This window comes from Choloepus didactylus, chromosome 9, assembly GCF_015220235.1.
Source record: "Choloepus didactylus isolate mChoDid1 chromosome 9, mChoDid1.pri, whole genome shotgun sequence".
Classification (NCBI taxonomy): Eukaryota; Metazoa; Chordata; class Mammalia; order Pilosa; family Megalonychidae; genus Choloepus; species Choloepus didactylus.
Genome location: NC_051315.1, coordinates 61,810,217 through 61,838,046, shown reverse-complemented (window position 1 = coordinate 61,838,046; position 27,830 = coordinate 61,810,217). Strand labels below are relative to the sequence as shown.

At 40.5% G+C, this 27,830-nt stretch overlaps 1 protein-coding gene across 2 annotated transcripts in view; it reads right to left on the bottom strand.

Annotated features, from left to right (window-relative positions):
• Positions 1 to 27,830, bottom strand: part of ITGA6 (integrin subunit alpha 6) — a 76,440-nt gene that overhangs the window by 32,979 nt on the left and 15,631 nt on the right. For both annotated transcript variants that reach the window (XM_037849416.1, XM_037849417.1), the window contains exons 2-9: positions 11,115 to 11,239; positions 9,044 to 9,123; positions 7,503 to 7,758; positions 5,720 to 5,851; positions 2,392 to 2,602; positions 1,031 to 1,224; positions 805 to 893; positions 26 to 144 (exon numbers count right to left, since the gene is read on the bottom strand). In XM_037849416.1, the coding sequence (XP_037705344.1) occupies positions 26 to 144; positions 805 to 893; positions 1,031 to 1,224; positions 2,392 to 2,602; positions 5,720 to 5,851; positions 7,503 to 7,758; positions 9,044 to 9,123; positions 11,115 to 11,239 (1,206 nt within the window). The remainder of the gene's footprint in view (positions 1 to 25; positions 145 to 804; positions 894 to 1,030; positions 1,225 to 2,391; positions 2,603 to 5,719; positions 5,852 to 7,502; positions 7,759 to 9,043; positions 9,124 to 11,114; positions 11,240 to 27,830) is intronic.

The window sequence follows — 27,830 nt, the reverse complement described above, 5'->3', positions numbered from 1 at the left end:
TTAACTCACATCAGAGATAACACACCTGAAAATAGTTACCGAATCCGAGAGGGAACCAACAGCAACATCAGGGTAGGAATTTCTATCAAGGTCCATATTTCCAGCAATTGAATATCCAAAATAAGGTGAGGTGCCCTCGAGAACCTGAAATGAACAGGGCATGAGAATGGACAGCGAGCCACCAAAATGGGCTTCTTAATCCACCCTTTGAAAAAAACACAAATTTCTTTTGAATTTGAGTTCACATAGATTAAATTCTAAATAAATAAATATATGCATACAATCCAACACTTCATATGTTTTATTTCATACAAGTCATCTGATTTACACAGTATCTCAAAAGATGAGAGAATTTTGACGAGCTTGTTTCCTATTTTAAGTCAACCGGTATTTCAAACCAAACATCCCTACCTGCCCTCCAAAAGTCTTATTTTTCTCAAAAAACAAATTTTTAATTTTTGGTGCCTGAATTCTCCACATAACTATTTCATTTGCCCAGTTTCAACTCTTTTTAGTATGCTACCTTTCCATCTCTTTATGCTGTTAGAGTAGAGCAGTCTTTTGCTTTGGATTACTTTGATTTCTAACGTATGTAAGCAAATTCACAACTAAAATAAGCAGGTCATTGCAGCTATCTCTTTCTAAGGTATCTTCTAACAATACATTAAAAAAAAAACAAAATTTGTACTACTGCAGATTTTTAAATAAAATATGATTAGAGTGAAAAGTCACTTAAACCTAAATATCCTATTACAAGGCAAAAATCTAAGACCCTTATTGTAGAAATCCAAGTTATTTAATTACCTGTGTTGGTTTAGTATTTATTCCATTAGCGGATCCGTGATAGATAAAAACTTTTCCCAAATCATCATAGGGAGCTCCGACTGCAATATCTGTTGGCAACATCACATTTTGACAAATGTTACATTTTAAAAACATTCCAATAAAATGTTATTTAAGATGCCATAAAGACTCATTTTGAAGAATCAAATTATCTATAAATCACTACCATTTCACACCTATTATCTACCTGGGTAGCCATCTTGATTAATATCGCCAATATTTTTCACTGCAATACCAAACATTGAATCTTTGGTTCCGTTAAGACGAATTGGCTTGACATTTTTCCATTTGCCTTGCTGGTTAATGTAGACATACACAGCACCTCCAACTTCTCCATCTCTATCAAAATACTGTGGGGCTCCAATAACTATATCTTGCCACCTAAAGACAGAATTAGGGGAATAAATGTGAATCATCAGCTAAAGTATCAACAACTTAGGAATAATAGCATCAGCCCAGGTATGAAGGACACAAAGAGATATGATAGAAAGGACTTCAAATCTGAAAAAAAGAAAAAATAAAAGACAAGGTAGCCTGTAATAAATGCCCAAAGAAAAATATTTAGGGTAAGAACTCAAAGCCATTCCCCCTAGTTAGAATCAGAGTGCAGCAGAACTTCCAGTAAAGACCTGCTACCCCACCCCACCCAAGCTGTCACCAACGGCCACAGATATGTGTGCTGACCTTGTCAATCCCTACTTTCAACAGGACATTCTGGGTGCTGTGACATCCTTAATAAATCACAGAACAGAACCAGGTAAGAATCACTGTTTTGGATTTTGTTTTTCCAAATTTTAATTCTCATAGACCCATGATCCTAAAACACGAGTAAAAACAGAAAATTGAAAATATAACCTTACTCCTTGGTGAGGGTAAGGAGTATCATGAAGATATGGTAGGATGGTAAAAATCAGCGGCAGAATAAAGCTTCACCAGCTGAGAGATTTCAAATGGAGTCAAGAGGTCACTCTGGTGGACATTCTTATGCACTATATAGATGACACTTTTTAGGTTTTAATGTATTGGAATAGCTAGAAGTAAATACCTGAAACTATCAAACTCCAACCCAGTAGCCTTGACTCTTAAAGACGATTGTATAATAATGTAATTACAAGGGTGACAGTGTGATTGTGAAAACCTTGTGGATCGCACTGCCTTTATCCAGTGTATGGATGGATGAGTAGATCAATGGGGACAAAAACTCAATGAAAAATAGGGTGGGATGGGGGGGGATGATTTGTGTGTTCTTTTTTACTTTTATTTTTTTATTCTTATTCTGATTCTTCCTGGTATAAGAAAAATGTTCAAAAATAGATTGGGGTGATGAACACACAACTATATGATGGTACTGTGAACAGCTGATTGTACACCATGGATGACTGTATGGTAGGTGAATATATCTCAATAAAACTGAATTTAAAAAAAAAAAATCAGCGGCAGAAATTTCTTTGAATCAACTAACCTAAAAAAATGGCTCTTCTCAAGACCTACAGAAGCCAGTCAAAGAAGCAATGAATTGTAGTATAAAATAACCCAGGATGCTCTTACCCATCTTTGTTGAGGTCCACCACTGCCACATCATAGCCAAATGAAGAGGCTAGACCTTCCCCGTCAAATATGTGCTCAGGGAGAAGATGTGCAGACTTCATGTCTCTTTTTAGCAAAACCACAGCTCCACTGTGATTGGCTCTCGGAGCTCCAGATACAAAAGTTATGTCATCTTTAGAAACAATACCTTTTCCTGAATCCAAAGAAAACCCTAGAAAAACAAAATACAGCCTCTCACATCAATCCTGTTTTCCGAGGTTGGTAACGTCCTCTTGCTTCCCACCCCTCCCCAGGGCCCTTATATGAAAGAGTTATAGAGCTAAGAGATTTGACACAAGTACAAAGAAGTAGGGCTATTTCACTGCTTTCTATGAACATTAAGACTTTAAAAATGCATCTATGCTATTTAGCATTTGTCTAATTTGAATCATGAAGCATTTCATGCATCTTAAGAATCAGTTAATCCCATTTTAATATTGGAACTGTGGTAAAATAAGATCAAGCTAGATACTGAATTATCCTGGGAAAGTTGTATCATACACCCAGAAAGCACAATCTGATGTGCAGCATAATTGAATTCATGTTATAAGGTTCTCCTATAATAATAATGACTAGTATTTGATACATGAATAACTTCCAATTTTATCCATATCCTTGGTAATCAGGGAAGAGCAAATGCTAACACTGTTAATGTAACACAGATAACATGTCAATATTTTGGACTAACTTAGTTCTCAGACACAAACATGCAAACAAAACCATGGTTGATGATATAGTATTTGAGAACTTAGTATAAACAATAGAGGTGAGTTGTCACTGATGTCAATTACATCATTGTTCAGTGGGAAAAATCATCAATACACCTAATTATAAAGCATCAGATAGGATGTCAGATTACAAACACTAAGATTTTCTGGAGAGCGAATATAAATGCCCACATCAAAACCATTCAAGTTGAGCATGTCTTTCTGTATAAAGGTGAGGTAGTCGCAGGATAATATAAGCTCACCCTTTTTACTGGGTTTTGTTTATAAGAAGTTTCACCAGTACTGTTGCAGTTCTCAAATTGTGAAGTGAGTTGAAAAAGATAATGAGCCACAAGTTGAGAACAGAGTGATATCTGATGCAGCTCTGAAAACCATTGGGCAGCAAAGCCTTGACCATAGCATGCTTTTGTGTGTTTCACATGAGATAAAATCGAAAGTAAAAAGATAACATGCTCTGTATGGATCAAAAAAAAAAAATGTTTAAATGACCATGACCAAGACAATTTGCCATCTCTGAGGTCACAAACCTAGGTAGCTATTCGTCATCACGTCAGGGGATGTGCCAGGCCGTTCCCTAGGAGGCTGTGTTTTATAAACGAACTGATCGGGATCTGTATAGGAAACGCTGGTCAAAAACAGCAGGCCTGGACACATGCACGGGATGGAAGAGATTGAAGAAAAAATAATCATGCTTGGTAAGAGGCGGGCCAGCTGCTGCAGTTCTCGCTGGGTGACGAGGCCACCGCTGCACCCAGCAAGCCGTTGCTCTGCCGGCTTTTGAAACCTCAAGCGCATCACTTTAATACTAAGACCCATTGATCTTTTGAAATGGCAGATTCACAGACAGAGTGGATAACCAAAATGTAATCAGGAGAACCTGATTAGTAGTTTCTTTAGGCATCTACTTTTTAGGTAATCCATTCTAAAAGTGGCAAATGTATTTGATAAAAATGTTTAACGGTTTACCAGCAACTATGGTTATAAGATCCACAGGCATCTAACTTAAACACGAAAGTGTTGGTTTCTTGACCAGAGGAATTAAAATTAAATATTTCTCAACATAAATAATATCTAAATATGTACTTGAAGAGAGAGGTTGTCTGTTAAAATATATTCAAATAAAATATTGGTTTGTTGATAATATTTACTTTGAAAAGGATTTTTACCTTGAAAAGCCATGTATAATAATTGAGACAGCAAACCGCAAACCACTCTGAGCTCTAGTCCTGTCCTGAGAGGCCCCTAACCACCCTGTGTACACATCCAGCTGTTTCCCACCCTGCTCCTGTCCTTTTCAGGAGTATTTCTTTCCTTGGCTGGGAGATTATTAACTGTTTGACCTTGGACTAGGAAATTAATCTCAGTCACAGTTTTTCTCATCAGCAAAAGAGGGACAAATAATACAGTCTTACCATGAAGATTAAATGAGATAAGATGTGTAAGACACCTGAGTATAGTACCTGACTCACAGCATACCATAGGTGCTTAAGAAATGATAAGTATAATTTTTCTCTTCCTTCTTTTATACCTGCACACTAAGTTTTTATTTGGGGAAGGAGGATGTGAAAAGTTTTGTGTTTTGTTTTGTTTTTGACTGTTCCGTTGATACGTATGGCTACAATTAGAACAACTGCTTACAGTATGTTTACTAATGCATTTGTTTAGAATTATTCATATCATACCTGTTTCCTTTTTTATTTGCCTTCCATCATGGCAGTGATATCATTATGTATACGAGTACTTATCTCCTCATCTTTTTAAAAAATAGGTTACCAGTTAGGTTTAGGAGATTTTTTCTTACATTTTTTTTTCCAAGAAATGCACAGTAATTATTCTTTATGTCAACTCACACCAAGAATTAAAGCTTTTAAAAGCCTTTGTGCAATTACCATAATGCACATGAATAATTTAGGACGCCCATTAGAAATGCAAACAAGCCTTAGGAGTTAAGGAATAGTAATTTAGACACAATCTGGGTGTCCTCAATGCTGCTTTCTTTTGTAGGTCTGCTCAGCCTCAGCCAGAAAGCCCCCATGCCACCTGATGGGGGACCTGTGACATGGGGGCCCCAATGCAGAAGGAGGGCCAACCTTTGAGAAGGGCAACCACAGAGGAAGGACCCAGGGGTCTTGATCTGCCACTGCAGAGTAACTTTAATGAATGTAGCACTTAAGAGCACCTCTAGAAGGAGGCAGTAAAGGGAAGGCAGCTCTGTCTACTGTGAATATCCATGCAGTTTTTTCATGGCTGCATGAGCGACTTGTTTCAGGTTACAACGGCTGCCATTAGTTCAGGAGACAGAAGTCCAAGCAGGAGAATGGAGGATTTTAGATTATATGTTTCTTCTTCCCTTAAGGGAACCTAGGTTAGAATGGAAGTATCCTAAGTACCAGTCAGGTTACTTTGGTATCACCGAGGTTTAAATCAAATCCCTGCAAAGGCTGCCTGCTCCACCTGGCTCATTCTCAGCCTGAGAAGTCTAGGGTCCTGCCGGCCCTGGGAGTGGAGCACCACACAGAGGTGTCTGAGAGGAGAGCCGTGCCATCTACGCTTATTCCTACCTAAGTAACTGTTAGCAGGAACAGGAACCAGACTTTCGTCATGGTCAGTCTCTCCACCGACTTCATAAGGCCCATCTTCAAAGATGTTCATGTCAAAAAAAGTGTTATTCTTTTGCTCTACACGAACAATCCCTAAAGGAGTGAAATGGTAAAAACAAAAACAACAAAGAAATGAAGATGAAACAAAATAAAAGAAATGGTTCCAAATAAACCTACCCCCATGTTATCACTGAGTAAGGAAGAAAAGTTTGAAGGAAGAAAAGGCAGAGGAAAAAGATGATTTTTAAGGTTATTAAATTTTTAAAATCATACCCATGTGAAGTTTTACACCAAAGAAATCTGTTCTACTAAGAAAAAAAAAAAAAATGCCCCCTGGGTTTTCATGAACCATATCTATAATGACATGAAAATAGATGGAAAATGGAATGTGTTTACTCAGTTAATAAAACCCACAATTTTAAAAATTGACATGAACTTAATATATATGATTTTTACTTTTTCTGTAATCCAAAATCAATTTAATATACTTATACAGTGAAAAACATGAAGTTGATATTTTAATCTTGTCTTTAAATCACTGGAACCAAAATTTGATCTTTTAAAAATTCTTTTATTTAGCTATCTAAAAAGATAAGATTTCAGATAATAAGCCCAAATTACTATAAAACGACAATATTTTATGGTCATGCTTTACAAAACAGATTAAGTATTTCCCCAAAATTGAAATATACATAGTTGGTGGGTGTTTTTGTTGATTTTTTGTTTTGTTTTACTGTATATGGCACCTATTGTTAAAATAAAATTCTTTATAAATTCAACATGTTATTTCAATTAGATCAAAATTACCTGACAAATATTGTTATATAACAGATACTGTTGGGGCCTGGGCGGGGGTTGGGGGGATGGGGGCAGCAAGGAGATGAAACACAATTACTCCCACAGATTGATATAACAGAGGAAAGTATTCTCAAGAATCATTTCTAACAGGATTTAAAATTTCAGAATTCTTGAATGGAAAAGGGAAAATTTTCCTAAGTTTTTCCTGATTAGTAAAAATGTTATAACATATGTTTTGCTTTATTAAATTTCTCAAGAAAGAGTCTTATTTCCAACTCAAGTAGATTTTTTTCCCCATCATGGATTAGAGTTGGGTTAATCATCTTTATGATATAGTTATTTTATACAACTGCCTAGTTTCTTCAGAGAAGCTAAGCCTTTACAAGAGGAACTGACTGGTATTTAACAATATCAATAAACAACTTTTCCTCCAGTTATCTGAAATTATCATCTCAAAAATCCCTAAATTGCCCTTATGATTCTACTGCTTTATTAGCAAGATATGGCCTTCCAGGATAATGTATAATGAAAGAAATGTCCACAATACAGAGTGCTATTTGTACACACCACCATTCAATTCTTCTCAGTGTTTAAACTGCTACCAAAATTAAAACTTTTAGCTTCATGAACCAGGCACATATAAAACAGTAAAAACCACTAATGTTAATTATTATATTCCTACAGCTTAACTTAACTAGTTGTACCAATGTAAATAACCAGTGTGTGTGGGGGGAGACCTCAGTACTAAAACAAACATACATTTTCCACCAATATTTGTTTTTTCAAATATATTTCATACAATTTAGAGAATTTAACTTACTTAACCCCACTTTTGTAATATACAAATGCCTTGTGTTTTGTTTTAACTTAAAATGTAGTAAATCATGATGTATTTTATAAAAACTAGACATTCTTATCTCTATTTCTATAAATCAAAATGTCATACCTTTCCAGTTGTAAGTACCAGGGGCTCCAAACACAATATAATGAAAGTCTTTAGTAAAAGTAGCTGCTACACCTTGCTGGCAAGAACCAAATTTTTCATGGCCTCTCAAACGGCCATCACAAAAACTCCAGTCCCCTCCATCCATGTCATCTTCAATCTTGAGATTCTGACTCAAGACGTAGCATCTCCCAAAGATGTCCCGGGATTCCTGCTTTGTGTTAACATGTTGCCTTTTTTCATATCGATGAGCACATGTCTGCAAACAGATGGAACACAGTCCATTCATGTCTATAAAAGCCTCTTTTTGTCATTACAAATTAATAAAATTGTTAATAATAAAAAGGTTCATTCTAAATAGAATGATTAAAAGTGTTCTCCTTCTGGAGATGGATCCCAAACCTGCAGCTCTTACTCAAAGTGCCACTAAAGAGACAATTATCTACCATCTAGAAACTAGAACCTCCTTGTTTTCACCCAGAGAATAATGTTCTGATCCAAATATGAACCATCATTCTATAATTCACAGGCAATTTACCTGTAAATTTGTCTGCCATAACAGACAAAGAGAAACACCTTTTTATTTCATTTTCTTCACGTTATTAGCTTTTAATGGTGGAATAAACCTTTACATCGGCATGTTTGTAAAAATAAGTAAGTATGTTCTGGAGGAAAGAAACCGTGGACATATTTTCATATGGACCAAACAAACAAAGCTAAAGAAAGAAATTTCCTTTTAAACCACACTATTTCCTTGTAATCCACTCTAATTTACATTCTAAATTCTGAAATTATTTCCCTGAATATGTTCAGTTTTAACAGCAGAGATAATTATACTCCCAGAAAAGGTAAAATAATCAGTTTTTACAGGGTACCTTCCCTCCATGTAAAAGGCTGAAAATACTTTACAACATCTGAGTCATTTTTCCATGATGCATCCCTTAAATATGAAAATTCTATATAAATTTGTCACAGCAACCAGCTTTTAAAAGACAGATGAAAAGAGGACCATTTTCCAACCTGGAAAGCACTTTCAAGGCATCTAACACAACCCATTTAATGCATTCTCTCTTTTCTTTGCTATCACTTCAAACAACTATTTGGAGAAGCTCAGAATAAATAACAAGAGCTTGAAATTATCTGATGATTCGTTCTGTGACCATTCCCATATTTTTTAAATAACTTATCTATAAGCACTGCATAGTTCCTGGAACAGAACTATGGTATGTCTACCTTTGTTGTTTGTTTTAACACCATTTATAGTTTTAGGGATCTTCAATAAAGATTTAATAGTAAGTTCTCTGCACCTAGAAGTTCTAAAGAAAACAGGTCATGTGGTTGTTTCAATGTATATCAGGAATCACAGGGAAAATCATGCTTTGATTTCTCCTTGACATCAATTCCTGCTTTAAAATAGTGTTTGTGAGAATGTACACTTCATTTGGGCCGGGGTTCTGTCTGTTTTGTTCATTGCTGTAAACCTGGTACCGGCACATAATGCGCACTCAAACGTTTTTGGAACAGACATGCTTCCCGACACTTACCACCACTTTGCCCCCTGGACCCTGGCTCTGGACAGTGACTCCCATCCACTGATCTTCCTTGCTTTCTGACGAAGGGTCAGCTGTGGAAAGTAGCACAGATTACATGCACACAGTGAGAACTTCAAATGCCTATGAACCAAGAGATGAACAAAAGTAGAAGAAACTGTTTCTAAACCTCCTTGACTCGAAGCCTAACCAGTTAGTAAATTCAATTACTCAATCCAGAAAAATTATGGCTTATCTCAAGTAGCTAAGTGGTTATACATAAGGGTCTTTCATAAAATTCTCTACATTAAATACACAGCTCTGCACGGTAGCCTATCTTTCCCAAAACCCCCTTTGCCTGCTCAGACACCCAGGTCCTGAATACAGAAAGGTAAAAGAAAATTGTAAGACTGTAGGGTGACCCCCTGACGCAAGCTCCTTAAAGTAACAACATAAAATCCAATTTCCACAGTCTGACGAACATTCAAACTATTAAAGAGGGTGCCTCTCTAAATACTCCCATATTTGTTACATAACAGCATGGACTGTTCTTTTCATTGAGATGGGAAGACAAAGCCTCAGATGCACTTTAGGTCTCGTAGCTGACACGGTACATCTTTTACTAGTGCCAAACAGGAGAGTAATGTATTTATTTTTTAACCAAAAAAAATGAGAAACCACAAAAACCTACTATATGACCCTGTATCTATCATTAAGTAGTGTTATGGGTTGAGTTGTGTCCCCGAAAAAGAGTTGTTGGGGTCTTAACCCTCTTGTGCCTGTAAATGTGACTTTATTTGGAAACAGGGTCTTTGCAGACGTAATCAAGCTAAGTTGAGGTCATACGGGATTAGGGTGTCCTTATAAGAAAGAGATCTGCAAACTGAGACACTGAGAACGAAGAAGGCCATGTGCAGATGGAGGGTGACATGGAACCACGCTGCCACAATGCCAAGGAACACCAAGAATTGCCGGGAGCTGCCAGAAGCTGGAGACCGCACGGAAGAATTCTCCCTTACAGGCTCTGGAGGGAGTGCGGCTCTCCCAACACCTGGAATTCAGACTCGTGGCATCCAGAACTGTGAGTGAATACCTTTCTGTTGTTTTAAGTCACCCGGTTTATAGCAATTTGTTACGGCAGCCTTAAGAAGCAAATACAGGCAGCATCCTAATTTCTCCTTTAAAGAAGGAAGCCAAGTGCTTCCTCAATGAGAGAACAGACACAATTTTCAGTCTTAATCATTACAAAAATCAGAAAACGAAACAACCTTAACTGGACAGAAGGAAAAATGCCAAAATACAGAATAAAGCATGACTATATCCAGATACTGAGATTAGCGCTGTTTGTTTTTTCTCTATAGGTCTATGTAGATTGTAAGTTTCCTACAATTAACATGTATCGTTTTCTAATCTGTAAAAAATAATGTAATTTTTTAAAGATAAAAAAGAGAAGAATGCAAACATGAGTGTGCAAATCTATTTAGACTCAAGCATGTCCAATTAGGCTTGGAGCTTCTCAGGACACTAATTACCCTGCCCAACCTTCAGAAACTGGATGTTAACTGGACTACACACGGCATCTTCCAGCCTCCCAGGGTCCTCACAAAACAATTCTCCGCCTGAGACAGTTGGGCAAATTTTATCCATGGTGATCAGCTCTCATTTCAGAGAGATCTGACATTTAGGAGTCTTTTCCCCAAATATTTTAACAGCAAATGAAAACATTTGGCTGCTGAGTAGAAGATACCAACATTCTATTTCCTTCACCTCTGTGGATTGTTTTTTTATCAACAGCTTCCTGTAGAACCTCAACACATCACTAGGTGGCAACATTGACATATCACATTAGTTTAGAAACCAGAATTAAGAGCAGCAATGCTACGCTTTCTACTTCCCACTGTGATTTAGAACCACAATGTTTTCAGTGCAAACCTAGCAGACAAAAACAGTCAACACTGAGGCAGTTAAAAAGAGGTCCTCTTTCTAGGAATAACTGCTTGTGCCCTCTTTCCTTTCTTCTGGAAAAGGCAAGCAGGGTACAGGCAAGTTGGCCAAGTGAACAGTGAGTAAGGTCAGAGGAACACACCATCATTGTCAAATTCGATGCGTGTGCACGGCCCCCGCAAGGTGATGTCGCAGCTGTACAAGCCTCCTGTCCTGTTGGCTCTCTGCAGCGGAAGGGCTTCTGCCTGGGGAGCCCCCACTAGCAACCTGTAGACAAAACAGAATTTGGAGGCTTGAGTTTAATACAAACTTAACATGGAAATTAGAATCAAGAGGTATTGGATTAGTCTTGTCAAGGAGTCCACTGATCTTTCAGAAGCTGAAGCACTGTGGGAGAACAACGGTGGGGGCTTGTGACTATCTCCTGCAACCCACACAGATACAGCCATGCCAGTCAGGCAAAATCAGGAGGGGGAGATTCAAACAAGCCAAAAAACAGACCTGTGCCTCACTGTATCAGCAACTTTCAGCTGGGTACAGTTTTGGTGTTGAAAAAAACACACTTCCTACTACTTGGCCCTAAACCTAAGCCAAGTGCATCACAGAACTCAGAAGGCGAAACTGCAAACACCTCCAACCCTGGAGGGGGATAACGGTCACGCTTAACTTGACAGGCGACAAAATGTCCATTCCCTAATACTGGGCCTTCCAGAGGCATTTTCCAAAGGTAATGTGACCACATCCTAGATTTAGAATCTAACCTTTGCCTAAGATACAATGTGAATGAGTTACTTTCTTTTGCATCCTTGGCCTTTCTCCAAGTCTGTTCCTACTTACTTATGCACTTGTCAGCTCAGACCTCCTCCTCCACTGCTCGCTGGTCAGTCCTCCACAAAGGACTCAAGGATTTGTGTAGTGCACTTATATACTCGGCATTGTCGTGTTCCTTCTTCCCTCCTACCCAAGTGCTCTTGCCATCTCCTGTCAGAGAGGCCCCTAAACCAAAACCACAAGCCTTAAAATCATTTCACAGCCAAAGGGATCTTGGGCAATCCATTACCTTTCCCTCAGGTTCCTTTTGTGACTGCTCTTTACTCACCATCATCTTCACAATCTTTAGGGTTGTAAAGGCCGCCTCACAGAACAACCAGGAAAAGAAACAAAGGGAAAGAACACAGACCAGCTGGACAGAGGCAAACAAAGAACTAAAAGAGAAACAGGTATGGTGCCAGGGAAAAGGGCTAAGAACACAAACCTGAAAACAAACAAACAACCCCTGCCCCCGCAAGAGAAAACAAGCCATCCCTGGCCTTCAAGAAACTCATAAGTCTCAGATGCAAAGGAAAAAAAAAAAAAAAAAAAGTCAAACCAAAATTCCCCACCATCTCTATCTCTGCTGAGATTCCCATAAAGAAATTAACGTTGTTTTTTTTTGGGGGGGGGGGGTGGGACAATACAATGCAGCTGGTGCACCAGGTGGAAAACAGACTTGGAGGGGGTGGGGGCAGTCAAGCAAGGCCTTAAGAGTAGGGGCTCACGTGGGAACACATGTCCCCAGCATCATCCTCCCTCCAGATCCCTGCACATTCAGCACAGTAGGCCTTCACCACTGAATCTTTCCACACCCATAGGAACAAAAACAGCACACAATGAATCCTGAAAAGCAAACAAACAGAGCCTGTGGGCACCGGGGCAGCGTCCTTGGAGCCTGGAAACTTCTCAGCAGAGGGCAGAGGTAAGGGCAGTGACCACAGAGGCCTCCGGAGGTCCACCCACACCTCTTCCAGCAATGCTGTCCAGGAGCTCCAGGAAGTACCTGTGACCTGGCTTAGATGCAAGATGAACAAATTCAATTTCTCGGCAGATGCCGGAGATGGAACTGGAAACGTGTCCTGTGCACTGGGAGGGTGAAGCAAGGTTCTGGGGCCAGAAGCATTGAATCTCAAGAGGTTAGCACTGGAAAGTACTTGAGAAACACCCACTATTTAATTTCACAGATAGGGAAACAGAGGGAGGTTAACTACCCTGCCCCTAAGCTCTCATAGCCAGTTGGTAGCCAGGACAAAAACTATCTGGGATAGTACTGTCTCTACCCCTTGCACTGCTTCGTAGGAAATAAAATACATGATTTTAAGCAGTTTCTAACCTAGCTGAAAGGGAAGAGCCTATAAAAATGAAATACTGAAACAAGAACAGCTCAGTATGTGACAGACTTAAGACTAAACATGGAAAGGTTGGCGGAAGGCAGTCAAAGCATGACTGTAGTTGGGTGGGGTGAAGGTCATGGTTACTGTCAAGGTAACCAACTACAAAGGCAAGGGGACTATAAAGAGCAGCCGCAGTCTCAATGTTATTAGGGTGTATTCTCTAACCACTTCCTCTCCTCGCCCCACCCGCTGAGGCACACACTACCTAAGGCAGGTACCAGGCTTATTATCTCCTGTTCACTGCACCTTGCTCATTCACTCACTTATTCACTCAACAAGCATTCATCAAGCGCCTCTTAGGATGAATAAAGGGAGCCAGATCCATAAACAGGTTATTCAATTACAGGGAGGTAGAGGCAACGATCGGCAGTGACAGAGAAGGGAGGAGGGGTGTCCCCCAGAGGACAGTAGAGCTGGCTTTGGCCAGGCGAAGGGCACAGTGTGTGCAAAGGCTGTGAGAGAAGGAACCAGAGAAAGTGGCGTAGAGGGAATCAGTGATGCAACAAGACAGGGTTGGAGACCGCCTGGGACGCCGAGTTCAACGATCACAGGCAAAGGGTCAGACCCAGGGTCATGCCGTGGGACTGCGAGCACCATGTGCCCAATGGAGCCCGGATACTTCCGCTGACTATTGTGCAATGCAGGGTGCGGGTGCTTCTGGGTTTCCTGTTGTTTAAAAAGCTGGACATTTGTTGCAGTAATATGGACAGCCCCTCAGAGCCAGTGCACCTCTGCCAGCCCTCTTTATGTGTAGCTGCCTTGTGCACTCATGGGCAGAGGCATGCTTTCTCTCTCTTTGGTGCCTCCACCTTTTCTCTTTGTTCCCTTACCCCTCAGTGGCATCAAGGGGGCCTTTAACATGACAAAGAGTAGACATTTTACTCGAGTTTGCAGGCTGGTTACAGGAGCGGTGTAAACACAATTCCACGTGTTTGAAATGCTAAGCTCTTATAGAGGAGGTACCCCGTTTAACACATGGATGCTACTGCAGCTTAAAGCAGGCCACATGGAAGGATGGTTCTGAGCAGGAAAATTGTGAGAAAAAAGAGAAAGCAACTTGAAAAAGAGAACTCTACAAAATAAGAGAAATACACTTATAGAGCATAATATTAGCTATCAAACTGCCTCCCTGGGGGCTGTGCCCACATGTGTTCCCGGCACCATCCTTTCCCCCAGACCCCTGGACGGTGGGCAGTCAGCCTGCCCCTGAATTCGGCCCTCCAGCCAGCAAACAAACCCCTCCTCCCACGGTCGCAGGCCCCAGGGACCCACAGAGGAGGAAAAGCAGACACTGAGCAGCAGAGGGTGCCCCTGCGCTGGCTGTACCCTTTTCCTGGGACCACGCTTGCAGGAATATCAGGAAAGCCATGGTAGGGGGAAACAGAGTTAGGTCAGTGGAAATGGAATCATAGAAAAATAAGTAAGGAAGGACCTCGATGAGATAACACAGTAACCCCAGCCAAACCCACCAACTGGCAGGTACCTTAAGCCTCAAGGAAACATGCAAAGACTCTCAATTCTGCTTGGAACCAGCCTCAATGGAGGGAAGTCACAGCTCATTAGCTGAGGCTATGTCTGGCACAAACAAACGAAAACAGAGCTGTGTCCAGTCAAACAATGACACCAGGAAATAACCCAACTATTTCCTAATGTAAGTCCCTTAGGGTAAGGGGGCTAGTCTAAGTCATTCAATAGTACGCAGCCAGCTCCAGAGCTAGCAGTGGGTGCAGCTCCAGGAGGGATGGTCAGCCCCTGGGGGCACCCTCAGCCCACGTCAAGATTCAGTGTCTGCTCAAATCCCAGCTCTCTTCCTTTCCACACCAACGCCCTTTGCAGCTCCAGGTGGTGGGGACAGATCAGTGTGCGCACCGGGGACCACTCTGCCACAGCAACTCCTTGGACAATGGCAGCAGCCGCCAATCCACCTGGTTCATTCTCTCCTAAGAAGCTGCAGCAGAGCTGCTCTCCATTACCTAGCTACCCAGTAAGAATGGGGAAAGCAGAGCTACAGTAACAACTACATTCAGAGGGACAGGGACCAAGGGTAGAAGCAATGGCCTCCACAGAGAAGGGGCAGAAATTAAACAGAACAGGGTCTAAGAAGTCTATTCCCATATCAGATGGACAAAAGACGAAGAACAGAGGGCAGGAATCTGGGTTCAACCGAAGATTGCTTTTAGACACCAAAAGGAACAAGGAAAATTACTTTCCAAATTGCTTTCTGCAGGGCCAATGGGCAATCACCTCCACCAAGTTTGAAAGCTGCACTGCTATAAAAACCACCCTGGGATTCCAACTTACTGGAAACCCACATTTGAAATACAAGACAAAACTCAAAACTTTTAAAACCACAACGCTGTCTTTAAAGGTAAGAAATAAAATTTATAATAGTAAAATACAATGTAAAAGGTTAACTCTCCAAAATGTGAGAGTAACTGAGGATATGATAAAAAATCAGGTCTTTGGAGTAGAGATCATGCTGGACTCGCTATCATGCTATTAACGACAAGGTGTTTTTCAAAATTCTTCAAGTAATCCATACTCCTCACACTCATGTACTCAAGTTCTCCCCCAAGTAGAGCCTTGCATGCTTTTGTATAACTATTTCAATCAAAAGTTCTAAACTCTGGAGCATTTTTTTTAAAACATTATTTTTATTAAACTCTGATACATTCTAATATTTTTTAAAAATTCACAAGACATGTACAGTAGTCTGGAGCACTTTTTAATACTCTGAAGACAATAGCAGCTTTGCTTCGTTGTCTTTTGCAATAATTCATTTCCTTAAGGATGAATGAGTCTGCCTCTAGCAATGTAACTTCGTCCCAGGAAAAGTGGACTATTGCTTCATCAGAACAAGGCCACTATTGTCACTTCCTTTAAAATGCTGCCTCCTTACTTGGTCCAAATTGAGACTTAACAAGCCAGAAGATGGTATTACTGTGGCAATGGTGCCACATCTCCATTTAACGCATCTTCCAACTCAATTGAAAAATCTTTGCTAAAGTAATAAATGCAAATGACAAGAAATCAAAAGTAAAAAAGACTTTATGGTGGAAAGCAGCAGATTCCAAACTCATCCCAAGCCCCTCTCCAGGTAAAACCTCTTTGTTGTTTTTTTTTTTAATTCTGGTATTTACTTCTCTATAACTCTAGATATTACACTTATACCTTTATTTCTTGATTTATCAGCTTTAGATAATAATCATTGACTCAACAATACAAAAAGAGCTTAAACTACTTACCACTTTCCCTATTATTTAATAACAATATTACTTTACTTTTCCTACTTGCTATCCTTTAAGTTATTTTATTAGAGAAGTTGTAGGTTTACAGCAAAATCCTGCAGAAAGTACAGAGTTCCCATATACCTCCCCTCACAACAGTGTTCCCTGTTATTAACACTTTGATTAATGTAGTACCTATGTTAGAACTGATAAAACAATATTATAAGTATACTAAAACTAGAGTCCATAGTTTACATTAGGGTTTGCTGTTTGTGTTGTACAGTTCTATGGTAGCAATTGTGAGTTTGTTTTTTTAACCTTTATTCTGGCAACAAACACCACCTAAAATTTCCCCTTGAAACCCATTCAGATGTACAATTCGGTGGTGTAATTACATTCACAATGTGACCATGTTGTGCTACTATCACCACCATCTATTACCAAAACTTTTCTATTACCCCAGAGACGCTATACCAATTAAGCATTGAGTTTTAAATAATACATTTGAACCTCTATTTGCCCATCATCAACTTTGGACAAAACCTCTCAGTTCCCCAATTGGTGAGACAAACCAGTCAGCATTCTGACCCTTTTCTCCTGAACTTTCTTCTTGATTTCCCCAAATCCTACCATCCATCAGCTATACTTTTATACTATATATCAGAACTATGGTCACATTTTGTTTTATAACCACAATTCAGTCATCTGTGGTTTTACATAACTAAGTAAATATTATTCAGTATTGAACTAAATGGTATTCAGATTATCTTCTTTCTACCTGGGACCAATACGAGAAGCCCTTGGTCTCAAAGGAAACCATTCCTAGCATCAAGGTCAAATACCTTTGCTTTTCTTACATTCTATCAATTGCTTGGTTGATTTCACATTGGGACCATGGCTTGCTTTTCTTGGCGTTTCTCATCACCTTTCATTTTCTTTATTGTTTGCCTTTATTCTGGCCTCAGTCATTTCTAAGCACCCAATCACCCTCCCTATTAAACCAGGATATAAACCAGGATTTCTTCTTTGCCCTTTTACAGCCCTTGGACCTCCTGCTACTACACAGACTGCTTGTCTCCAAGGTCATCTGAGGACTTCCACTACCTCGGTTGATCTGCTTTCATCTGGCCGCTTCTGTTTTCCTCCTATTTGAATGATTTTCTCAAATATCATCCTAAGGAACAGGGCATGATAGCTAAACTGAGTTCCTACATAGGTGAAAATGTCCTTATTCTGCGCTCAACCTTGATTAACAGTTCAACTGGATATGGAACTCTAGGTTGAAAAACATTTTGAACTTTGAAGTTTATGAAGTTTAAGTTGATTACAAATCAGAAAAATAGGTAAGAATGGATTGTTGCAGAGGTGGACAAGGCAGGTGTAACATTTTTTCTTAAAAAGAGGCTTAGGGAACGCTAGAGCTTCCATTGTGAACATCGGCATCCCAAGAATTAAGCCCTCCTCATTCTGTCTCTAGTTTATTCTGGAATCCTGTATTGCCAATTAAAATTCTAATGTCAGCTGATTCGCCCTTCAAGGGTAACACTTAGGCTCTGCACTTTACCCTAGGCGTTCGACCAGGGCAACAGTGTGTTTATATGAGTCTATTCACTTAACCGTGCTCTGCGGGGGCTCTTTCAATCTGTTGACTTGGGACACTCTTTTCTGCGAAACTTCTAATCATGCATCAAGAACTTTATCTGTTGCATTTTCTCTGTTCTCTTTCTGGAACCTCTAATAATTATCTTTACTCTCATTTTCCTTCCGTTTCTGTGGTTTTAAGATTTTTTCAGCTTTATTTTCCAGTATTTCTAATGAATTTTAAATTTTTAGTGTTTATATTGGTAATTTCTGAAAGCTCTTTCTTGTTCTGATTGTGTCTTTAAGTTAACAAGGTATCCTACTCTTATTTTGTGGGTTTAAACTGTTTTCAAATTCTGAGCATTTTAACTAGACATTTTGCTCCTCAAGTTCTCTGTTCCTGGATTATTTGCTTCTTCCAGCTTTACTTTGGTGTTTGCTTTGGCAGTTCTCTTTCATGCTGTTGGCTCTCATCACATGCCTGATAATCCTTGGTTCTCTTTTGTATGTTTGCTGTTACATAAAAAGGTCCACTTCTGGCTAGGTCTCACTCTGAGAAGGAATTCTGAAAGAGTCAGTCCTGGCTGGGATCTGCTGACTGCAGGGAATCACTTTAGGCCGAGTGAGTAGGAAGCAAGCTGTCAGAGTGCAAACTACTCCTCAAATGCCAAAGTGAGGAGGGCTCAATTCTCGTGCGCCAGCATGCACACTAGAGGCCTTAGCTTTCAGGGTTTTTTTGTTGCTGTTGTTGTTTTCAAAGGAAAATGTCATAACTACCTTGCCCACTTCTATAATAAATCATTTTAAAAAACTTTGTGAGTTGTAATCAATTTAAACATTGTAAAACAGGCATATGTCAACATTCCCCCTAAAAAATTACCATGGCTTTTCTTTTTTCCAGAATGTTCAATGCTAGCAGCCTATACTCTGTACAGAGATAAGGAATGATGACATTGTCAGGTGTCTGTGGTCCTGCACACAGACCTTCCCTTCCACATGTGGGGTCCCCACCTGACCTGGCAACTGCCTAGGTGCTTTGCAATTTGAAGGTGAATGTCTTCTTCCCACCACTATTACTGCAATTTCACACACATCTCTCTCTCGTCACACAATGTATACAATATATGCCTAAATATAAGACAACTCCTAGAGGAAAAAGTCCCAAAAAAGGTTTTTGGGCAACTTGAATAAACTTTTATTAACATATATGAAATAGTCAATTGATTTTTTTTGTCAATTGACATTTGATCATTTAATTTATCGAGACATTTAAAGTCACACATTATATCTAAACATTCATTTTAAAATAGTTTTATTGATGTTTCACAAAGCAATTCATTAAAACTTCATGTTTCTTTTCTTTGACGTTACTTTGTCAGACAGCAGCGTCTCCCCAGTTTTCCAGAGCACTGCCAGGGCTCTCATTTTTATTCCACTGGTAGGTGTACATTCATGGTCTCCACGTCGTAACAGTCCATTGTCCTGCCTTGCAAAGTCTGTATCAATGCCCAAGAATTGTCATGTCAGATCCTGAGGAATTACTACAAAACGTGAGCTAAATTCCTTTGACTCCTTCTTTAAATCGATTTTAAGTTATTTATTTAAAATGTTTTAAAATCAAATTTAACCTCTATCAGCATCCACAACTGAAACTGGTTGAGATTCTTTTAGGCTAATGTGTTTATGCAAAATTGAACTTTGTTATTTAAAATAAAGTGATCAAGAGGACAGCTCTCAAGAGAAAGATTTTATAAGGGCTCAAATATGAAGCAGAATAATTTGGAGTGAAAAATTTTAAGTCTTGCCTGATATTCAGGGGTATATAGAAAATACCTCTTCAAGACCCCTCAAGTGGAGAGCCTCTATGCTGTGGACAGTTATCTTAGGAAGGGACCTGAGACCATCCCCTCTTTCTGGGTGGCCCTTGTACCAATGGCAATGTTGTACTGAGACTTTTTGGTCACTCCATCTTATAAAGTGGTGAAAAGTTCCTGGACTTAGTAGACATGGTGTCTCATTTTCCCAGGATAGCCCTGGTTCACGCCAGTTGAACTGTTGCTCTGAAAACTTAACATCTGCTCCAACCCCGTTTCAGAAACTCTCAAAAGCATCCCAGTTGGGAAGATGAATTACATGGTCAGTCACCCCAGCCTCAGACATGAAGCTGGCAATAGAACTTGAGTACAATGCAGCAACTTGAATTTAGGCTATAATATAATGCTTGAAAATTTAGACTGTGTGGTTGGATTTGCTGTGGTTTTGCAGGGACTAGTGAGTTATTTTAGCCTGGGAACCCCTAGGTTCTGTCTGTGAACAGCAGAAAGTATCAGCGGTTGTTACTACTGAGTGACTTGGTAATAGCATTCCATTTTAATGAGACCTGGAGTTGGGCAGGTGGTATTAGCTTCCCATTGCTGCTGTAACAAACTACCACAAATTTAGTGGCTTAAAACAATACAAATGTATTCTCTTACAGCTCTGTAATTCAGAAGTCCAAAATGGGTCTATCTGGCTAACATCAAGGTATCGGCAGGGCTGCATTCCTTTCTGAACGCTCTTTCCTTGCCCTTTCCACTTCTAAGGCTGCCTATGTTCCTTGACTCAGGGCCTCTTCTTCCATCTTCAAAGCTAGCAACCAAGCATCTCCAAATGTCTCTCTTCTGTCTCCTCTTCTAAATTATAAGGACCCCTGAGATTACACTGGGTCCACCCAGACAACCCAGGATAATCTCCCTAATTTAAGGTCAATTGATTAGCAACCTTAATTCCCCTTTGTTGTGTAACCTGATACAGTCACAGGCTTTGAGGATTAGGATAAGGACTTCTTTGGAGGGGCATTATTCTACCTACCACAGCAGGAAATCTAAAAAGTCTGTTCTCTTTCACATTAAATGGTGCTTTGATACCAAGAACTTGAATTTTGGTGATGGCCTCAGCAAAAACATGTTGGGTTAATTATTTCCAAAGTGCACACTCCAGGTTAACCCTCTCCCTCGCTCTTTACCCTCTAATTACTTGGTCTTCTTTCACACTCTTCAAACCACCACACTCCTTCCAGCTCACAACCTTTGCACACATTCTTATCTCCCTAGAATCCTCCCAGGCCCGATCCTCCCATAACTAACTCCTACTACTCTTCAGGTCTCCACTCAAAAGTCTCCCTATAACTTCAAGGCTAGATCAGGTCCCACCTCTTGTAGTTTCTCATTTACCTTTCCTTTCCACCAGTGATCGCAGTTAGTAATTACAGGACTAGTTGTGAGCTTACTTGCTCACTGTCATCTCCCTCCCAGAAACTCAGCAGCGGAGGGTTCTGCCCCCTGGTGTCCAGCTCGGTGAATAGCACAAAAAGGATGCTCATTTTTAATGAATGAAGTGAATGATTTACACAATTGAGACAAAGTTCAGTTTTAATCATTTCAATGCAGCACAAGGAGACTTTGAGAAACCTTCAACTGTTTCTATAAGAAGCCCTCTACAGGCAGAGTAAAACAGCATACACCCACCTACGCCTGCTTCTTACACCTCTGCCCAACATCAGAGGTCAGACACTCCTTTGAAGGCTCCAGTTTGTTCTTTAAAATATATAAATAAATAAATAAATATATATATATATATATATATATATATATATATATATATATATATATATTGCAGTTTGGATTGTATGGTGTGTGAATAAAACTTAAAAATATATTCCATTTGTACTGTTTCATTATTTAATGTAAAATATTATAATAAATAATGTAGCATTGTGTTTTAAAGTGATAACAAAAAAAGGTTTGCCTCCAAATCTTTTGAGTAAAAGTAACTCTGAAATGCTGGCCACCAGTTCAAGGGCACAACCTTTTAATCCTCTGTTCATTTGTTCAGTCAGCAAATGTTTCCAAAGCTCCTTACTGAATGGCTGCTCTGCCCTTCACTGTGACTGGGCCCACTGCCCTGCCTTCCTGGCTTAATTGGTCCTAACAGAGGAGTCTGTGGTTCTAATCTCCATCAATTCCTACTGATTAATGCATTCATAAGAGATGCAAAGGCAACAGGTCTCGCAAAATCAAGTGCTTAGCCATGCTTCAGACGTACAGCGGTTGGCCTCAAATGCCCCCACCATGCTTAGGAAACCAAAGGAGGGGCTGAGAAGCTTCAAAACATAGCTCTAAGTTAAGCAAAAGTCCTACCTGGAACCCAACAGCTAAAACAATAAACACCAAAATGAGCCCACTAGATGGGTCTTGTGAGAAAGCTTCAGAAACTTATCTTGATTGCTTTTTAAATGAAGGCTGAACTTCGTTTCTGGTTTTATTCAAGCAGAACTAACAGCCTAATGATTTTGAATGTCTTTTGGATTCTCCACATGATTACTTATAGATGAGAAAATACATATGGGCTCTCCACCTGGACACTGCATTCTCACCACCATTATGTCAGCAGGACCCACCACAGGAACGTGACCTTTTCACCAGGCTCTTTGCGGGTCCCTGCTCTACAAATGCTGTCAGTTCTCCACAGAGTGCCTGCCCCACCCTTACCTCCTCTCTACATCGCCACTCACCTGAAGCATCGGCACAGTCTATGAAGGCCGCTCTCTCCCACCACCTCCACCTCAACCACCAGCCCTCCCCTTAGGTGCTGGATACCACATCTGCTGAACCCAAGCCCGGGAGTTCCTTCCATGGACTTGTTATCCATCTACCCCACCAGGCCTCTAGTTCCCTGGAGGAGTTCCCCTTGGTCTAATTTGAGCCTGGAATTTTATGTAAACAGGAATGAAGGTTCAAAGAGGACCAAGTTCTCATAGCAAATTATGCAGCCTGCATATAAGATCTCCGGGAGTCAAATAATTAACCACTGGGAAAGAGGGACTAGACGGTTGAGGAAAGCAGAATAAGGAAACTGACTACATTCTACCTCCTTCTGAACCAAATTCTAAAACCACGTTTCATTATATCATTGGAGAAGAATCCCCAGAATGTCAAATAACTTCCCAATCTTAACACCTAAAATTGCCAAGGTAAAAAAATGGAGGGGGAAAAGACAAAAGACAAAATAAAACAGACATATCTTTAAGTACCACGTTATTAAAAAAAAACAGACAGATTTTTGAATCATACAATAGACACCAGAACAGTGACACCCACCCCTCCCTCTTTTCCTCTGACCTCCTAAAGGTCACTGAACTCCTAACATTCAGTGCAGTTCGGGGTAGACAGTGGAGGAATCCACCTTGAGTCGAGACCCAAGATTTAATGGGTCGGTCAAATAATTGGTTAAAGTCAGCAGTGAGAATAAGCACCAGAGGCTCCTCTTCATTTAAGAGCATCCCTTCCAACCTTTCACCCCCCTACTTAATTGAAGTTGTTCCATTAACTGTATATGCCTCCTGGTTAGGAACTGTGTCCACTGTGATCATTTCTATCTTGCTCTACAAGAAGAGCTCTATAGACAGTGGGCTTACTTCCCTTGTTTAAGAGGAAAGAGACCTAAGGGTCTCTGTGACTTCTCATGTCTAGTTCTATTTTGACTCTCATTCTGCTTAATTAGAGCTAGACTGGGCAGCTGGAGAAAAGGCAGTGGCAAGATCTGTGTGTAAGTTGGTCAATATTTGCCAGGTATATCCTCCCGCCTCCCAGTCCCCTCCGTCCCAGGCCCCCTAACTGGCTTCTCCTTCTCCATCAGATGAGACCCATTCCTGGTCTCTAGCTACACTCTCACCCAGTGACTAAAACCACATTGATTCACTGATGACTTTCAAACATCTCTCTCCTCCAGACCTCTCCCGAGCTCCACCCTCAGATGGCTAATTGCCTACTGGACAGCTCCACTCAGGGTCTCACACTTCTGTCCAAAACAGAAACCCCCTCCCCTCACCCCCCGCTATGCTCCCCATAGGCCACAAAGTCGAGAGTCATCCTTGATTCCTTGCCTTCCCTTAAGGCCCACAGCCAGTGCCCTCAATAAATTCAGTTGGTTTAACCTCCGCATCTCACTCTGAATCTGACCACTTCTCAGTGGTTCTTTCACTGTAATGGTGGTCCAAGCCTCCATCATGTCCCACCTGGACAACTACAGTGTCATTCTAACTGGGCCACCTGCTTCCACTTTTATCCTACCCCTAGTCCACCCTCCATAGAGCAACCACTATTTTTCCTAGATTTTAAGTCAGATCACATCATTCCCCACGTACAGCCCTCTAGGGGCTTCTACTAGGATGAAGCACTCTAGGTGAACTGCCCTTTATCTGCCTCTCCAGCCTCCTCCCCCTCAGGCATGCACTGCAGCCAGCAGTGTGTCTGTCCTTTAAACACACCACACCAATCTTGCTCCCAGCTTGGGTATTTGCAATTGCTCTTCCTTAGGCTTGGGACACACGTGCCTCAGATCCTTGAGGGTTGCATTCTTCAGGCCTCAACTCAAACATCACCTCCTCAGAGAAGCCCTTTCCTTAGCATCCTAAAGCCCTCCCGAGGTCATGCCCTATTTGCCCTATTTAAGATACTTCAGAACCCTTATCAGTACCTGAAATTATTGTGTTCATCTGTTTACATCTTAATTGCCTATCTTTTCTCCCCATTAGAATGTTATTAGCTCCAGGGACACAGGAGCTCTTTTCTCTTTCTCCAAATGCAGCACCTAGAGGACTTTAAGAAAGGGGGTGCCTGCAACCTAGGAAGATATTTTCATCGGTGGGGGGTTGGGGGGGTGCAGCAAATCCTATTCATAATTGTAGGTACCCTATAATTACAAATTCCTTTACATATATTTTTCTTCAAATATGCCTGACCAATTGGGAGGTGAGGTATCTCTATTTAGAGATAAAAAAACCGAGGCTCAGAGATTACCCAGCGTGTGTAGGGCTCCAAGCCCAGCACTCTACCCGCCCTGCATGCTCTCCCTACTAGGAGTGGGAGCCAGCCCTCACCATCTGGCCACGCCCTGGCTGCCAGCCCTCAGCTGCCCCTACCTCCCTCACTTCCCCGGCACACAAAGGCCTCACGTGCTTCCTGCCACCACCCACCAACCCTCAAATGCTCTCCTGCCACCTCTAGGCTTCACATGTAAATTTAAAATCAAGACCAGACCAGTTTTACTCCCTCCAAGGTAAACTTCACTGGGCAAGGATTTCTCCCAACTCCACTTAATTAGGTTATCAACTTCTTGAGGCAGGGAGCTGGGCCTACTTTTTTTTTGTAACCTCCAGGGTATTTGGCCAGAAAATTCCAAACCCTATTCAACTATACTAATTGGCTGATCCAGCTGGACAAGCGTAAGCCCAAACTCAAAGTGGAAGAAATCTGCTCACCTCTTAGCCTAGGTTTTCACATATACATACACACACACACAAAATGATTAAAAAGCAGAGGTTCCCTTGTCTCTGTGAACTACAACTCTCACTTTCAAAAGACCAGATTTCTAATAACATCCCAAGAGATACATATCCTACCTGCATAATTAGGATTAACGGCTGCCTGTGTATAATAAACTCTGCATGAGTTTATTAAGAAATAGATACAATTACCGCTCCCATTTTACAAAAACAGATGCACATTCAGAGAGGACAGGTAACTTGCCCAAGGTCACACAGCTGGTAAATGACAAAACCCGAGGTTCCACACAGCGCAACTGGCTCCCAGATCTTGTTCTTAACCACTATAACCACAATCTCCTTTCTGCTTGATTTGATGATTTACCCATGTTTAAAAAAAAGAAAGAAAGAAAAAAAGAAAAGAGTATGTTTTCCAAGAGCATGGTAGATGATAATCAAGTGCCTTGAGATCTGTGCACAAGGCCCAAGGAATGCCTGTTGTCTTTGACTGGGTCGCAAGACCAGTGATTTTGCGACAGCAAAGTCTTCCCATAGACTTGACTTCACCAATAACCCAAGTTTCACAGGAGACTTTTTGCCCTTTCTCCTTGGAAGAGCAAGCTAGAACTAAACCCAGTTCCCAGTGACTGAAACTCTTCTGACGTTTGAGCCTGAGGGTCTAATTCTTACCTGACTGTGTGCACTTTGACACAAGCAAGTCTCTGACTAAGAACAGGGGGGCAGCTCAGGCAATAAAGGGAACACCCAAAGCAGAACACGTTTTTATTACTCATCACTCCTCCTCTAGCTCAGAAATCTCTACCATCTACAAGGAAAAGAAGGTCAAATCACAACCACCAATTTCAGCTATTTAAATGCAATGCCAACCAGAGTGGTCAGTTCAGCAAAATGGAGAGGGGGGAGAAGGAATTCTGGTTCTATCTTGGCATCAAGTTTTGATGTCACCTTGGTTCTCCTGACAATAAGGATTATCCTAAATAATCTCAAAGAAAAAGAATCCCATTAGCATGCAACAACACAAAATCATTAAGTTTAAAATGGCCAAGAATTCAACAAAAATCTATATTAAAGTATAGGTTTGAATATATAACCATCTCATTTTAAAAATAAAAATTATCAATTGAAAAGGGTTTTTAAGCTGACCAAGCAACTTATACCTGTAATATACCCCCTCAAGCAGCTGTAATAAAAACCGTTGCTGCTTACTGTATTAAGAAAAGGAAAAATGAAAGTCCAAGTTCTGATGATTTACCTCCAAGCAACCCTGGTTCTTTCAGTTTCACATGGCAGCTGCCAGAGCTTGTCATCTGCGGCATTTAATCACTTCCTATGCTCCTGAATTGTTAAGATACCTGACTTAACAGTTGCCATATTTCATTTGTCCTTCATAAAAGCCCAATCTCTAGTTAATTTTCCCCTCAAGGAACCAGGTCTCTGAACCTGTTTAAACTTAACAGTGAGCCTACCCTCACATCCTTGACCCTCCCACAGTGCTTGGCACCTAGCAGATACTTAGTAAGTTTCAGTAAATGAATGACATTATTTTATCACAAATTTAGCATCATTTTTAATAATAAAAATTTTTGAATATGTAGTTACCAAGCAAGCTTTTTATATGCCAAGTGTACCAAGAATCAATATAATCGGTACTTACTCTTTAAAAAAAGACTCATTTGTTAAAAGCCACATTCAAATAGTTCATTTGCAAGGGAAAAAGTTGACTTTAAATTTCATCATTTTTTGGTAAAATATTTTTAACAAAAACCAGGAAGGAACAAGGTATATTTAAAGAGCTCATACCTGATAGATCAGCATACCCATTTCACTATTCTAAGGGCTGTGAAATCCAAAGTTTTCAGTGTTTTGAAAAGGAAATTAATATGATTGCTTAGTTTATTTTCTAAATGGGCTAACTGAAACAACAGACTTAGTAGCTGTGCCAGACACTGCTGGCTATCACCCAATGTCAGTTCCCCATCTTTTCCATAGTAAGGGTACTCTTAGCTGGGCACATGGCCACCCTAAATAAAGACTACTCATCCCAGCCTCCCTTTTCACCTGGATGTGACCATGCCACATCCAGTCCTGCTGAAAAGGATGCATGTCAGAATGTCAGTTCCTGCTTCTAGGAATATTCCTGAAAAGACGGTACATGTGTCCTTTCCTTTTCTTCTTTGTCCCTTCTTTCATCTGACCAAAATGCAGATGCTGCCATCTTGGATCATGAGGCGGAAGCCACCCATGGTGGAGCAACAGGAGACAATGAGTTCCCTCCATATTTGCAGTTGCAGGCAAAAGAGTTCAAAGATTGTTTTTTAATGGCCTAATCCAGGAGTATGATGCACCTCAATAAAGGAAGCACATAGATGCGTACCTGTGTGCACCAGCACTGTTCCGAGAGTCTGGGCTTTACTATAAAATGTAGATGGAAGGCAGAGGCTGAATGCTGAGGAGAGGAAGTCCAAACGGCTGGAAGGGTAGACAAGCTTTCCAACAGAGTACCATGTTCAAGTGAAGTG